The following is a 14,634-nucleotide window of genomic DNA, read 5'->3' on the forward strand; positions in this document are numbered from 1 at the left end:
AAAATGCCGCCGGGGTCCTTCGCCAAACGGTTAAAAACTCCGGTTCACCAGGCGCTTTGCTTAAGTTGTCGAGTTGGAATTGAGACTCAAAATTAATGAAAGGGTTGCGTTTCAAGGACGGAATCGTCACTTTTATATTATTATTATTTTTTAAGTTTCTCTTGGTCTCGAGTTTTTGAGAAATGCAATCAGGCACAGTCGAAGCTCCTTTATTGGGTCCTGGAGGCGTGCCGGAAGTCGGGCTAATGGAGTCTGATTGTTTACCTTTCCAAAAGCTGCGGGCTTTATGTGTTAACAGCGCTGCGGCAAGGTGGCCGAACAGCTTAGATCAGTTCTCAGTCAGGAGCTGCAGCAACAGAGCACTGGGCTGATGCGGTGAAGTTTCCTCTCTAGCTGGATTTGTTCCTTCTGTTAACTGCCCAGTGCAACTTTGGAACAGGCTCGCTAGCACTTGTACAAGCTTTTACAGAGTATGCATCCACGGAATTGTTAAATTGTTCACGTTTAGACATAATAAGTTGAATAAATTCTTCATCCTCAGGTACCTGTGCTATTCTCATTCCTGCTTTCACTTAGAGGGTCCCAGATTTCAACATTTGACTGTAATCCGCAATAGATACCGAATCCGTATTAGTGTTTGGAGCCAGAAAAGATGCAGATGTTAGAATGTGGAGCATTATTGATGCTCCATATTGCTGTTTGAGTTTTCTCGCCATATATACTCTTTCAAAGGCTCTCACCAGTTTGAAAACGCTTAATTTCAATCTGAAGACGCTGGAAAAGCTCAATACAGTAGATCAGATAGCATGTGTGGGGAGAGAACCAAACCTTACATTTCAGGTTGTTGATTTGATTCTCTCTCCACAGGTTATATTAATCCTTGCCATTTTAATTATTCTGTTAAACTTCATATAATCTTCAGTTTTTATTTCATCTACCCATGTGCAAAGTCTATTCAGATCATTGTAGGAGTTCCTCTGTGGGATGTTTCCAGCATTCTCTTTGCAATGTGAATGTAAGGTATAGATTTCTAATAGTTACAGAAAATAACAAGTGATAGTGCCTCAAAAATTGAATATTTAAAAAAATGAAGAGAATTAAATTTGTAGTTTTTACATGTTGCCAGCTTCTCTTCTAATCATGTCTGTCGTTCCTAATGAGCACATCTTTCTCAGGTCATCAATGACCATAAATTTTTTTCAGTGTATGAACTTGATGTTGAGCTGCGCTATTGAATGAGGCAAGTACCAAAGACTGCAGTCTGGCAGTCTGAGTTACCCACCTGTTTCAAGCAGAATTCAATTATACCAGTGCCGAAGAAGAACGTGGTAATCTGCCTCAATAACTATCAATGATGATGTGTTTTGAGAGGTTGGTGTTGAAACATATCAACTCCTGCGACTTGGATCCACTCCAATTTGCCATTGGAGTGACAGGTCTACAGCAGATAGACTCAACCTCGGAACATCTGGACAGCAAAGACGCATACATCAGGATGCTCTTTATTGACTACAGCTCAGCATTCAATACAATCATCACTTCAAAACTAATCAATAAGCTCCTAGATCTTGGCCTCAGTATCTCCATGTGCAATTGGATCCTCAACTTCCTAACTTGCAGACCCCAGTCAGTTCAGATTGGCAACAACACCTCTACAATCTCCATCAGTGCAGGTGCCCCACAAGGCTGTGAGTTTAACTCCCTGAACTACACACTGTGAGGCTAAGCACAGCTCCAATGCCATATTCAAGTTTGCTAAAGATTCAACAGAGGAGGGAGAGTGACAATCTGGCTGAGTGGTGCCATAACAGCAACCCCTTACTCAGTCAGCAAGACCAAGGAGTTGATTATTTTCTTCAGGAGAATGAAACCAGAGGTCCATGAGCTAGTCCTCATCAGAGGCTCAGGGGTGGAGAAAGTTAACAACTTGAAATTCCTCGGAGTTATTATTTTGGAGAACCTGTCCTGGGCTTATCATGTAAGTGCAATTAGGAAGAAAGCACTGCAGTGCCCCTACTTCCTTGGGCTTTGTAGAGATTCAGCATGACATTTAAAACTTCGGTAAACTGTAAATAGATGTGTGGTGGAGAGTATATTGACGGGAGGCATCACAGCCTGGTATGGAAACACCAATGTCCTTGAATGGAAAATACAAAAAGTAGTGGATAAGGCCCAGTCCATCGTGGGTAAAGCTCTCCTCATCATTGAGGGCATCTACATGAAAAGTCGTCATAGAAAAGCAGCATCCATCGTCAGGGACCCCCACCTTCCAGGACATGCTCTTTTCTCACTGCTGTCATCAGGAAAAAGGTGCAGGACCCTCAGGACTCAGACCACCAGGCTCAGGAACAGTTATTTCCCCTCAACCATCAGGTTCTTGAACCAAAGGGTTAACTTCATTCACCCCAACACTGAAATTTTCCCACAACCTATGGACTCACTATTAAGGACTCTACATCCCAAGTTCTTGATACTTATTGTTTATTTGTTTATTGATATTTCTTTCTTTTTGTATTTGCAGTTTGTTGTCTTTTGCACACTAGCTGAATACTCAAGTTGGTACTGTCTTTCGTTGATTCTATTATGGTTATTATTCTATTATGGAGTATGCCTGCAAGAAAAGGAATCTCGGGGTTGTATATGGCGACATATATGTACTTTGATAATAAATTTACTTCGAATTTTGATATGAAGCTACCCTCACTCATACAGAACTCAAAACTTCATTCCTTTTCAAGATATCTGACTGCAAGACCCTACAAAGATCATTGGAATTTCTCTTTCACCCGTCCAGATATTTATCAGGAGTGTTGCATACGTAGGTCTCTTGGTATTGCCAATGATCCCTCCTATCCATCCAACAATCTCTTTGATCCCCTACCATCAGGCCTGAGGTACCGTAACATTAGAACAAGGACTGTTAGGATGTGAAACATCTTCCTCCCCTGGCCATGAGACTACTGAACCCCCTCCCTCCACCTAGGTCTCGTCATGTGTGAAGCACACTAGCGTATGCTGTTTAACCTTTTTGACTTGTGCCGTGAAGTCACCTTATTATTTATTAATTTATTTGTGATAATATTACCTTATTTGTTATGTGAGAGTTATATGTACAGTATTCTGGCCATAGTGCAAAGGAACATCGTTTTGTTTGATGTTACACATATATACGGTTGAAATGCAATAAAAGTGGAATTTTGCTGCCACTTTCCACCTCACTCACACTTTCACATGCTCTGATTCCTCCATAGAACAGACCAGAAACAGCATTCCTCTGTTGTAAAACACATTACCAATAGCACGTATGGTTACAACTTCAGAAAAACAAAATATAGTCACAAAAAAAAATCATATAGCCTAAATTTCTGAGTAGCGTGACTGTAGATTGTCCTGGTCCAGCTTGTTCTTCCACTGAGTGAACACCGAAGGGCAGCACCAACAGGAGGGACCAGCCCCCAACCCAGCATGAATTCCAGCACGCCCAGCAGAGGTATCTGCTCTCTCTCGGGTCAGACTGTGGCGGGTCTCCCCAATGTATAAATGGCTACATCGGGAGCACCGGATACAGTATATCACCCCAGTTGACTCGCAGGTGAAGTGGTGCCTCACCTGAAAGGACTGTCTGGAGCCTAGGATGGTGGTGAGGGAAGAAGTGTGGGGGCAGGTGTAGCACTTCTTCCGTTTGCAGGGATAAGTGTCTGGAGGGAGGTCGGTGGGGAGGGATGAATGGACAAGGGAGTCGCGTATGGAGCGATCCCTGTGGAAAGCCGAGAGTGGGGGGGAGGGGAAGATGTGGCTGGTGGTGGGATCCCGTAGGAGGTGGCAGAAGTTACAGAGGATTATACATTGGATCTGTAGGCTGGTAGGGTGATAGGTGAGGACCAGGGGGACTCTATCCCTGGTGGGCTGGCGGGGGGATGGGGTGAGGGCAGAGGTGCGTGAAATATGGGAGATGCGATGGAGGGCAGAGTTGATAGTGGACGAAAGACAAGGGAGTCGCGTAGGGACTGTGTTTCTTCTATTTCTTCCACCTTTGTTTTCAACTGCTCTGCACCCAACCAGTGCAAGGATAGGATTCCCTGAATTCTCTCTTTCCACCCCTGCCAATAATTTTAACTCTGATTTCAAATAAATCTCAATTAAAATTACTTCAAACTTGGTTTGAGTCCTTAAACATTTTTGTAAACTAAAGAACATATTTTTCAGAAACTTCTGAAAACTCACTGGTGTAAAATACTAATATTCTTTCTTTACTCCAGTTATGTCTTTTAATGTTTATTCAAAATGTATTTTTAAAATTTTGCTGATAAACATTCTCCTTATAATAGACCTAGTGTGCTTTTGGGAATGTACACATGCTTGTACATCAAGACCTTTTCTCCGTTCCAGAGACATATACATTAGCACTGTATATAGAGCACTGTCCTCACATCCCCAAATCATAACCCAGGCAATTTTTGTCTTGGTTCTATAGCAAAGGTACAGTTCTGTCCTGCATTTGTATTTGGTCTTTAATTTCATCTGACTTCCATAAGTTTAAAACAAATTAACAGATATATGGAACTGTGAAACATGGCCTACTAATAATCCAACTAACCTCGTGTCTACAGCATTAATATTTCAGTCATATTCACATGACATTCAGTGAACGATACTTCAAAGACAGGCCTATAAAATGTCATGTAAAATGGTACAATCAAAATGGGTATTGTGAAACCAAAAAAAACACACACACAATATTGGAAATTGTTAGTTAAATAAAAACATGATGAAATACACACAAAATACTGGAGGAAATCAGCAAGTCAGGCGGTATCTACGGGGGGGGGGGGGGGAAACAGTCGACGTTCGGGCCGAGACCCTTTAACAGGACTTTATCCCGTTGCATAGTTGATGCCCTCCAGCATTTGGCGAATGCCGCACAAGATACCCAGCATCTGCAGAGTCTCTTTAGTCATCTGGTTAAACAGCATCCTTGCACAGACAAAGTTAATGCTCAATGTTAGACAAGATGAACTGTTTCCCTCTCGAAACTGGTCATGCGCTGTAGGTTTTCTATGTTTCAGGACATTCACGACATCACTGCTGTGAGCTCAGATTGATGCTTCTCTGGGTTGGGGGGGGGGGCTAATGACGTCAAGCGTCACCCGGAAGCAATTATCAAGGCTGGGGTGAGGCGCTGCGCTGACGTCACAGAGAGGAGGCCATTTTCCCAGTCACGCAGCTGTCTGGTGTGACAGGAGCGTTGTGGATTATCCCGGGGTGGAGACCGAGCCGGGTCTCCCACTTCAGCGAGGAGTTCGCTTCACACGGGTTTTGAGATGTTTTCACTCTCCACATTTCAGCCGCAGGTAAGCAAGTGGTTGGCGCAGTCGATGCGCATTTTGGACAGGCCGTGAAAGGGAGACATATTGCGGCCCCGAGATCTCTGCGGTTACCGATCACTGGAGCTCACACCGGCCCCGAGATCTCTGCGGTTACCCATCACCGGAGCTCACACCGGCCCCGAGATCGCTAAGGTTACAGATCACCGGAGCTCACACAACTACCCAGAGATTGCTAGGGTCATTGACCTCAGTGTTGTCTGTTATTGTTATTATCTGGCAACTGATAGATGCTGAACCAGTCACGCGGGTTACGGGCTATAGAGGCACAGTTTTACCTTTTTATTGATAGATGAAATTCATTATTTACATCGCCTATCTTTGAAGTAAATGGACTTTACCCTTTAAACTGCAGTATGTATATGTGAGCGTATAGTTACCCAGAAAAATTCACTCAGAATCTTCTGTTTTAATAAGATCACAAAATCGATTGTATCTGTAATTTTCTCTTCATACATTCTGCCCATGGCATCCTTAAGAAATTTATTAGATTTATCAAGCATGATTTCCTGAACTTGGTACCATGACCATTCTACTGAATTTTTCTGTGGTCTTATACTACCTAATAATTATTACATTAATTGGCCTAAAGTTTCTAGCCTTGTGAGTCAAGTCAAGTTTATTGTTATTTAACTATATACATGTATGCCGCCAAATGTGACAACATTTCTCCAGATCAGGGTATAAAGCACAGTCATACACATTACACACAATAGCTTAAATCTACAAATGAACTACGCATAGATAAATGAAGTAAAGTGCATAAATTAAGTATTGTAGGGTACAGTGCAAATTAGCCAGTGACACTTGGGCTGCTGGCGATGGAGGTGGATTTGATAGGGTCTTTTAAGAGATTCCTGGACAGGTACATGGAGCTTAGAAAAATAGAGGGCTATGGGTAACCCCAGGTAATTTCTCAGGTAAGGACATGTTCAGTACAGCTTTGTGGGCCGAAGGGCCTGTATTGTGCTGTAGGTTTTCTATGTTTCAAATGTGATGTGGCAGGGAGTTCCAAAAGCTAATGGCCTGAAGGAAGAAGCTGTTTTCCCATCCTGACTGTTCTTGTCTTGAGGCATTGCACTCTCCTGCCGAATGGTAGAATGTCAAAGAGGACGCTGCATGTTTGTTTGCCTCCTTGAAAATGTGCTTTGTATATTTTTATTTTTATTCCAGCAACAGTTGCTTAGGTCTAAAGTGGTCATGCTTTAATCTGAATAGCATTAATATATTTATAGCTTTGGTTTTGTCAGAAGTACAATCAAGAACTGATAGTAAATTTGAGATAGCTGAGTGGTTGAACTTGACCTGCAAATGTTTCCATTCATTAGTGGAAGAAGTTCTGAGCAGCATGTAGGGGTAATTGATATATTGCATAAAGAGTAACTGTACAGTCCCTATGCTGCTAATCCATTCATTACATCACTTTTCTGTCCAAAAACTTATCAATTTGCTTTTACTTCTTCAATATACATAGAGAATTCCAATTGTTTGGAATCCTCTTGTTTGTGCAACTTCCCAATTGAAACACCAATGCCCTTGAATGGTAAATCCTACAAAAAATAGTGAATACAGGCCAGTCCATCATGGATAAAGCCCTCCCCACCATTGAGTGCATCTACACAGCATTGTCACAGGAAATCAGCATTCATCATCAGCGACCCCCTACCATCCAGGACATGCTGTCTTTTCACTACTGGCATCAGGAAGAAGGTACAGGAGCCCCAGGACCCATATCACCGGGATCAGGAATAGATATTGCCTCTTAACCATTTGGCTTTTGAACCAGTGAATCAAGGAGATCATTTTTTCATCAGTGAAATGTTCCCACAGCCAATGGACTCACTTAAGGACTCTTCATCTGTGTTCTCGATATTATTGCTTATTTATTGTTATTATTTCTTCCTTTTTGTATTTGCACAGTTTGATGTCCTTTGCGCACGGTTTAATGTCTTTTGCACACAGGTGGAACAAAAGCCAGATGGTCTTTCAATGATTCTATTCTGTTTTTTATTCTATTCGGAATGTATTGAGTATGCTCACAAAAAGATGAATCTCAGGGTTGTATATGGTGACATATATGTACTTCGATAATAAATTTATTTTGAACTTTCAGCTTCTATAGTACCAGACTTTCTAGCAAGAGGTAATAATCTCATGGCAATTATCCTGTCAAGGTCCCTCAGACTCTTGGGACATTGCTGGTGTGATGGCAATCTATTGATCTTCAAAATCAACCCTTTCTCAGATAAAGAGACTAAAAAGCTATGTGCAGTTGCACAAATTTTTGGATAACTACATAGAAAAACGTGGTTATCCTTCAAAACTGGAGTTTCCTCAGCTTTATACATCTGAACTAGAGCTTGCTCATCTTGATACATTAATACATCTACCATCATATTTTGCAATTGCCGGACTGGCCTGCTTTAGTTCTGTAGTTGCTGAACCTCTTGTGACTAATTTTTCTATTTGCATAGATTGTGTAGCTTCTAATTTATGCTCTTGGGCCCAATTGTTGATCCTAAAGGTGCACCACTATTTTCCAATTGCCATGTTGATAAAGTTCTATTTTTTTTCCTGATTATTTCTTGTTCTTTTATTAATCCTTAACATGTGCTAGTATGTTGTTCTCCATTTTATCGAATGCCTTCTGAAAACTTGTATACTGTATCCTCTGGTACCATTTAATCTAGTTAGTTACCTTTTAGGTAAGAAAGCACTTGTATTTGTCAGGCATGATTTTATTTTATTTTCATCTTGATGTGATTCCCCCACCTCATTATGTTTATGGTTTATTTTTCTCTTTCACCATATCTCTAAATAGCTTTTTCTCAACTGTTGATGTCTGGTTAATAATTGCTTATATTTTTCCTCCTATTCAGGACACATTTATGCTTGCCTCTTTAGTTCATGAAGTTCTTCTACTTTTTGCAGAAAGCAAGCTAACAAGCACTATCAAGGTAGATAGAAAAAGTATTTTCAAATATATAAAAAAAATAAAAGAGCGATGAGAGTGGATATAGAACAGGAGAGGCAGGAGAAGTAATAACGGGGACAAGGAGATGACAGTTGAACTAACTGAGTATTTACATCAGTCTCCACTGTGGAAGACACCAGCAGCGTGCCAGATGTTGAAGGATGTGAGGGAAGAGAAGTGAGTGCAGTTACTATTACGAGGGAGAAAGTGCTCAAAAAGCTGAAAGACCTAAAGTTACGTAAGTCACTCGGATCAGATGAACTGCACCCTAGGGTTCTGAAAGAGATGGCGGTGGTGATTTATGGAGGCCAGGGTAATGATCTTTCAAGAATCAATGGACTCTGGCATGGTGCCAGAGAACTGGAAAGTTGCAAATGTCACTCCACTCTTTAAGAAATGAGGAAGGCAGCAGAAACGGAATTATAGATCAGTTAGCCTGACCTCAGTGGTTGGGAAGATGTTGGAGTCAATTGTTAAGGATGTGATTATTGAGTACTTGGTGACACAGGACAACATAGGGCAATGTCAGCATGGTTTCCTTAAGGGAAAATCTTGTCTGATGAACCTGTTGGAATTCTTTGAGGAGATTACAAGTAGGATAGATAAAGGGGATGCAGTGGATGTTGTATATTTGGACATTCAGAAGGCCTTTGGCAAGGTGCCACAGGTGAGGCTGCTTACCAAGTTAAAGCCCATGGTGTTACAGGAAAGTTACTAGCCTGGTTAGAGCTTTGGCTGATTGGTAGGAGGCAGCGAGTGGGAATAAGAGGATCCTTTTCTGGTTGGCTGCCACTGACTAAGGTGTTCCATAGGGGTTGGTGTTGGGACAGCTTCTTTTTATGTTGTATATCAATGAATTAGATATTGGAATAGATGGCACTGTTGCCAAGTTTGCAGATGATACGAAGATTGGTGGCAGGGCAGGTATTGTTCAGGAAACAGTCAGGCTGCCAAAGGACAGACAGATTAAGAGAATGGGCAAGAGAGTGGCAAATGAAATAAAATGTTGGGATATGCATGGTCATGCATTTTGGTAGAGGAAATAAATGTGGAGACTATTTTCTGTAGGGGAGAAAATCCAAAATTCTGAGATGCAAAGGGCCTTGGGAGTCCTTGTGCAGAACACCCTAAAGGTTAACTTCCAGGTTGAGTTGGTGGTGAGGAAGGCAAATGCAATGTTAGCATTCATTTCAAGAGGTCTAGAATATCTGAGTAGTGATGCTGTGGCTTTATAAGGCACTGGTAAGGCCTTACCTTGAGTATTATGAACAGTTTTGGACTTCTTTATCTAAGAAAAGATTTGCTGGCATTGGAGAGGGTTCAGAGGAGGTTCACAAGGATGATTCTGGGAATGAAAGGGTTATCATATGAGGAACATTTGATAGCTCTGGGTCTGTTCTCTCTGGAATTCAGAAGGATGAGGGGGGATCTCATTGAAACCTTTCAAATGTTGAAAAGCCTAGATAAGAGTAGATGTGGAAAGGATGTTTCCCTTGGTGGGGGGGGGGGGGTCTAGGACAAGAGGGCACAGCCTCAGGATAGAGGGTGTCCATTTAAAGCAAAGATGCAGAGAAATTTCATTAGCCAGAGGGTGGTGAAATTGTGGAATTTTTAACCACTGGCATCTGTGGAGGTTGGTGTATTTAAGGCGGAGATTGATAGATTCTTGATTGGCCACTGCATCAAAGATTATGGGGAGAAGGCCAGGAAGTGGGGCTGAAGAAGGCAAGAAAAGGATCAGCCATGATTGAATGGTGGAGCAGACTTGATGGGCCAAACAGGAACAATTCTGCTCCTGTGCCTTGCAGTCTTAACTAATAATGGCAAGCATCAGAGCAACATCGTTAGTGGACTTGCTATTAACAATGTTCCATTTGATCTTCCAAAATGTTAGATCTGGTCAAGTTAAATTCCACCTGTCATTTCTCCGCCTGTATCTGCAGCTGATCTATACCCTACTGTATACTTTGCCAATCTTCTACACCATATATGTCAAACTCAAGGCCCGTGGGCCAAATCTGGCCCGCGATGGAATTATCTTTGGCCCGCGAGATAATATCTAATTACTATTAAAGCTGCCCCCAGTAATCGAAGCGCCTATGGCGTATGATATGGCTAATGCTGAGTTTATTCAGGTACCAGGTTTTCAGGGTTTTTAGTGTTTATTCGGCAGTCTTCTTCATAAGAAACGGAATTTGTAAAGTGAAACACTTTGTAGTTATAGCAGAGACTGAGACACATGAGAGCAGGCTGAAAAAACGGAGGCAACGAAAGCTGCGTTTGCACGCGTCCGACTGATCCAGCCCGCATGAAGCTGCATTTTGCTCAATCCAGCCCGTGACCTAAAATGAGTTTGACACCCCTGTTCTACACTATCCACAGCATCACCAATTTTCAATTGTCGGCAATTTTGTTTTGCTGTTTCTCTGCTGGTAGTGGATCATTGTTCCTTCATTTTGATTCAAAGTTGAAAGGCTTATTTTATTATCAAATTATGTATGCAGAATGCAACTTTGAGATTTATCGTCTCCAGATAATCATAAAATACAGAAAACTAAGGAGAGGTTGAAAAGGACATCAATCCCTTCACTTGCCCTCCAGTTGTAATCCTCCCCCCCACATGAAAAGAAAAATCACAAACCCCAAACTCCCCAATCCCTCCCTCGCACAAAAACTAACAGATCACTTACATGGAGGTACAACAACAAGAACATCAAAGCCCAAATCCCAAGCCCGCAGCCTGCAAAAAAAACAGAACTGAAGAGGACAATATGAACTACAGCCCAATCCATAAATCTCAGAATTTTGCAAAGATCTCAGAGTATTGGGATCCAGCAGTCTCTCCAAGGGCAGCAACTCGAACTGGCAGCCCCTCTGAGAACCACTCGCTCTCCTCCACATTTACAATCCATTGTTCACTGCCATTTTATGTTTGTTTTATCTTTAGTTGAAGCTTTCTGCCACATTTTTCTTTCCCACTATTTGTGGGTTTCTGCCTCTTAAGGAATGCCAGATGGATTCAAGTCTTGAATTGAAAATTGTTTGAACAAAAGATCCATTTTGACTTTAAAAACCATTTGGAGACTGTTACTGCTACTAACCGTGGCCTTCACTTTTGTGATTGAGATGCATTTTTCTGTAACATTTAATTTCTGTGCCCATCTTTTATCAATGACTTTTTCCCCTCACTTTTGGGTATAATTTTATGTTTAATTTATATTTGCTGTCTGTGCCCATGAGCCTACGCTGCTGTAACTAAGTTGTTGCACTGTACTGTACATACCTCACTGTACATGGACACGTGACATTAAACTTGACAGGAAAATACCTATTTGACAGTACAAGTGTCCAAACCTATACAACTGCTGTTCTTTTCATTACAATCGTTTTAAAACATTTTATAATCTCTGCAACAGCTGAAATGTAGACATATCCTCATACAAATAAATAGGAAGAAAATCATAAAATACTTCTCTGACCAATTAAAGCAAACTAGCCCAGACATGGAGAAGTATTTAAACTTATAAAAACTGAGGTACCTCCCTGGTGTAATTATTCTGTTTAATATGTTACTTTATCAAATTAATTAAAAATTAAGTGATAATACTTTTAAACAGTAATAAGGAATCTCCCTCCTTTTCAGGCAGTGAGTTACAGACTCCCACCTTGTACTGGTTAAACCCACCTTGAATATTGTCTCCAAGCTTTTGATGATCAAGGATAATCAATACTTTCTGTTCATATTTTTTCTCAGGTCCTCATAACTCTATGCGCTTTTATTAATTAAATCTTACCTTAGTCTCCAAAGGAAATCAACCCTAGCTTATGCAATTATTTTCATAATTTCAGAATTCAAAAGTTGTTTTCAAATATATCAAGAGTAAAAGTAAAGTGTTAGTGGATATCGGACCTTGGAAAATGAGATTAGAGGGGTAGTAATGGAGGATAAAGGAATGGTGAAAAATTTAAGTATTTTGCATTGGTCTTCACCGTGGAAGATATCAGCCGTATGCCAGAAATTCAAGAGTGTCACAGGGCAGAAATGAGTGCAGTTGCTATTACTAGGGAGAAGGTGCTTGGGAAGCTGAAAGGTTTGAAGGTAGATAAGTCACCTGGACATTATAGATTACACCATAGGGTTTGGAATGCGTTAACTGTAGAGATTGGGGAGTCATTAGTAATGGCCTTTCAAGAATCACTAGATTCTGGACTGGCTCTGGAGGACTGGAGATTGCAAATGCCACTCCACACTTTAAGAAGGGAGGCAGCAAAAGACAAGAAATTATAGGGTAGTTAGTCTGATATCAGTAATGGGCAAGATGTTGGAGTTTATTAAGGATGAGGTATTAGGGTCTTGGAGGCACATGATAAAATAGGCCAAAGTCAGCATGGCTTCCTTAAGGGGAAATCTTCTCTGACAAATCTTTTGGAATTCTGTGGAAATAACAGGCAGTATAGACAAAGGAGAATCAGTGGATGGTGTTAACTTGGATTTTCAGAGGGCATTTGACAAGGTGCTACACATGAGGCTGCTAAACAAAATTAGAGCCCATGGTATTGCAGGAACGATACTAGCATGGTTAGAAGCAACACAAACAAAATGGTGGAGGAAGGCCAGACTACGTCTATAGAAAAGAGTAAACAGTCGATGTTTCAGCCGAGACCTGCATCAGGACTGGAAAGAAAGAGGAGAAGGTAGAGTAAGATGGTGGGGGAAGTGGAGGAAGAAGTACAAGGTGATGGGTGAAATTGGGAGGGGGCGGTGAAGAGCAGGGAAGTTGATTGGTGAAAGAGGTAAAGGGCTGGTGCAGGGAAATCTGATAGGAGAGGGTGGAAGATCATGGAAGAAATGGAAGGGGGGAGGTGATGAGCAGTTAAGGAGATAGGAGAGGGAAACAGGAATGGGGAATGATGAAGGAATGGGAGGCAATTAAGGGAAGTTTGAGAAATCAGTGTTCATGCCATCAGGTTAGAGGCTACCCAGATGGAATATAAGGTGTTGCTCCTCCAACCTCAGTGTAGCCTCATGGTGGCATGGACTTACATGTCAGAGTGAGAATGGGAAGTGGAATTAAAATGGGTGGCTACTGGGAGATCCCACTTTTCCTGGTGGATGATCATAAGTGTTCAGTGAGGTGGTCTCCCAATCTACATTGAGTCTCACCGATAGACAGGAGGCCACACCGAGAGTACTGGATACAGTAGATGCCCCCAATAAACTTGCAGGTGAAATGTTGCCTCTCCCAGGAGTACTGTTCGTAGAATATAGTGTATGGTCATGCACTTCTTAAGGAATAAAATCATAGAATATTTTCTAAATGGGGAAGAAATTCAGAAATCAGGTGCAAAGGGACTTGGGAGTCCTTGAGCAGAATTCCTGAAGGTTAACTTGCAGGCTGTAAAGGCAAATGTAATGTTAGCATCCAATTATAAGACATTGGTCAGACTGCACTTGGATTATTGTGAAAAGTTTTGGGGTCCTTGTCTAAGAAAAGATGGAGAGGGTCCAGAGAAGGTTTGATTCTGGGAATGAGCAAATTAATATATGAAGAACGTTTGATGGCTTGCATATTGAAAGGCATATGAAGAGGGTGTTTCCTACATTGGGGGAGTCTGGGACCAGGGAGCGCAGCCTCAATTAGAATAGAAATGAGGACTTTCCTTAGCCAGGCAGTGGTGATTTTGTGGAATTCTTTGCCAAGGCATTGGGTATATTTAAAATGGAGGTTGAAAGGTTTTTAATTAGCAAGGATGTCAAAGGTTATGGCGAGAAGACAGGATAATATTTTGATGGATGGCTGAGCAGACCTAATGGGCCGAATGGTCTAATTCTGCTCCTGTGTCTTACGGTGTAATCACATTTACATTTAAAACTTCATGGAGAAATGCAGCAACGAGATGGGCCCAATCAGTGCAGAAATTAAAGCAGAAAATAAGGCAGTGATTGAAATATCACACAAAATGCTGGAGGAACTCAGCAGGCCAGGCAGCACCTATGGAAAGGAGTACGGTTGACGTCTCAGCCCAAAATTGTTCCATAGGTGCTGCCTGGCATTTTGTGTGTGTTGCTTTGATTTCCAGCATCGGCAGATTTTTTTCGTTATTGCTTGAAATATACTTGCGGTATTGAGCAGGTCAGACTGCATTTGTGGATAGTAAAATGAAATTAATATTTCAGCCTGATGTCATTTTCATTGTATTCTAATAAAAATGGTCATCAACCAGAAATGTTGACTGTGTTTCTGCTGAGTGTTTCTAGTATTTTCTGTATGAAGT

The 14,634-nt window shown here is 41.5% G+C and overlaps 1 protein-coding gene across 1 annotated transcript in view; it reads left to right on the top strand.

Moving 5' to 3' along the window:
* Window positions 1–5,181: 5,181 nt before the first annotated feature.
* yme1l1b (YME1-like 1b) overlaps window positions 5,182–14,634 on the top strand; it is a 54,665-nt gene continuing 45,212 nt past the window's right edge. Inside the window, exon 1 of the mRNA XM_073054710.1 lies at window positions 5,182–5,351. Coding sequence (XP_072910811.1) covers window positions 5,322–5,351 — 30 coding nt within the window. The 5' untranslated portion in view covers window positions 5,182–5,321. The remainder of the gene's footprint in view (window positions 5,352–14,634) is intronic.

This window comes from Hemitrygon akajei, chromosome 8 (assembly GCF_048418815.1).
Source record: "Hemitrygon akajei chromosome 8, sHemAka1.3, whole genome shotgun sequence".
Taxonomy (NCBI): domain Eukaryota; kingdom Metazoa; phylum Chordata; class Chondrichthyes; order Myliobatiformes; family Dasyatidae; genus Hemitrygon; species Hemitrygon akajei.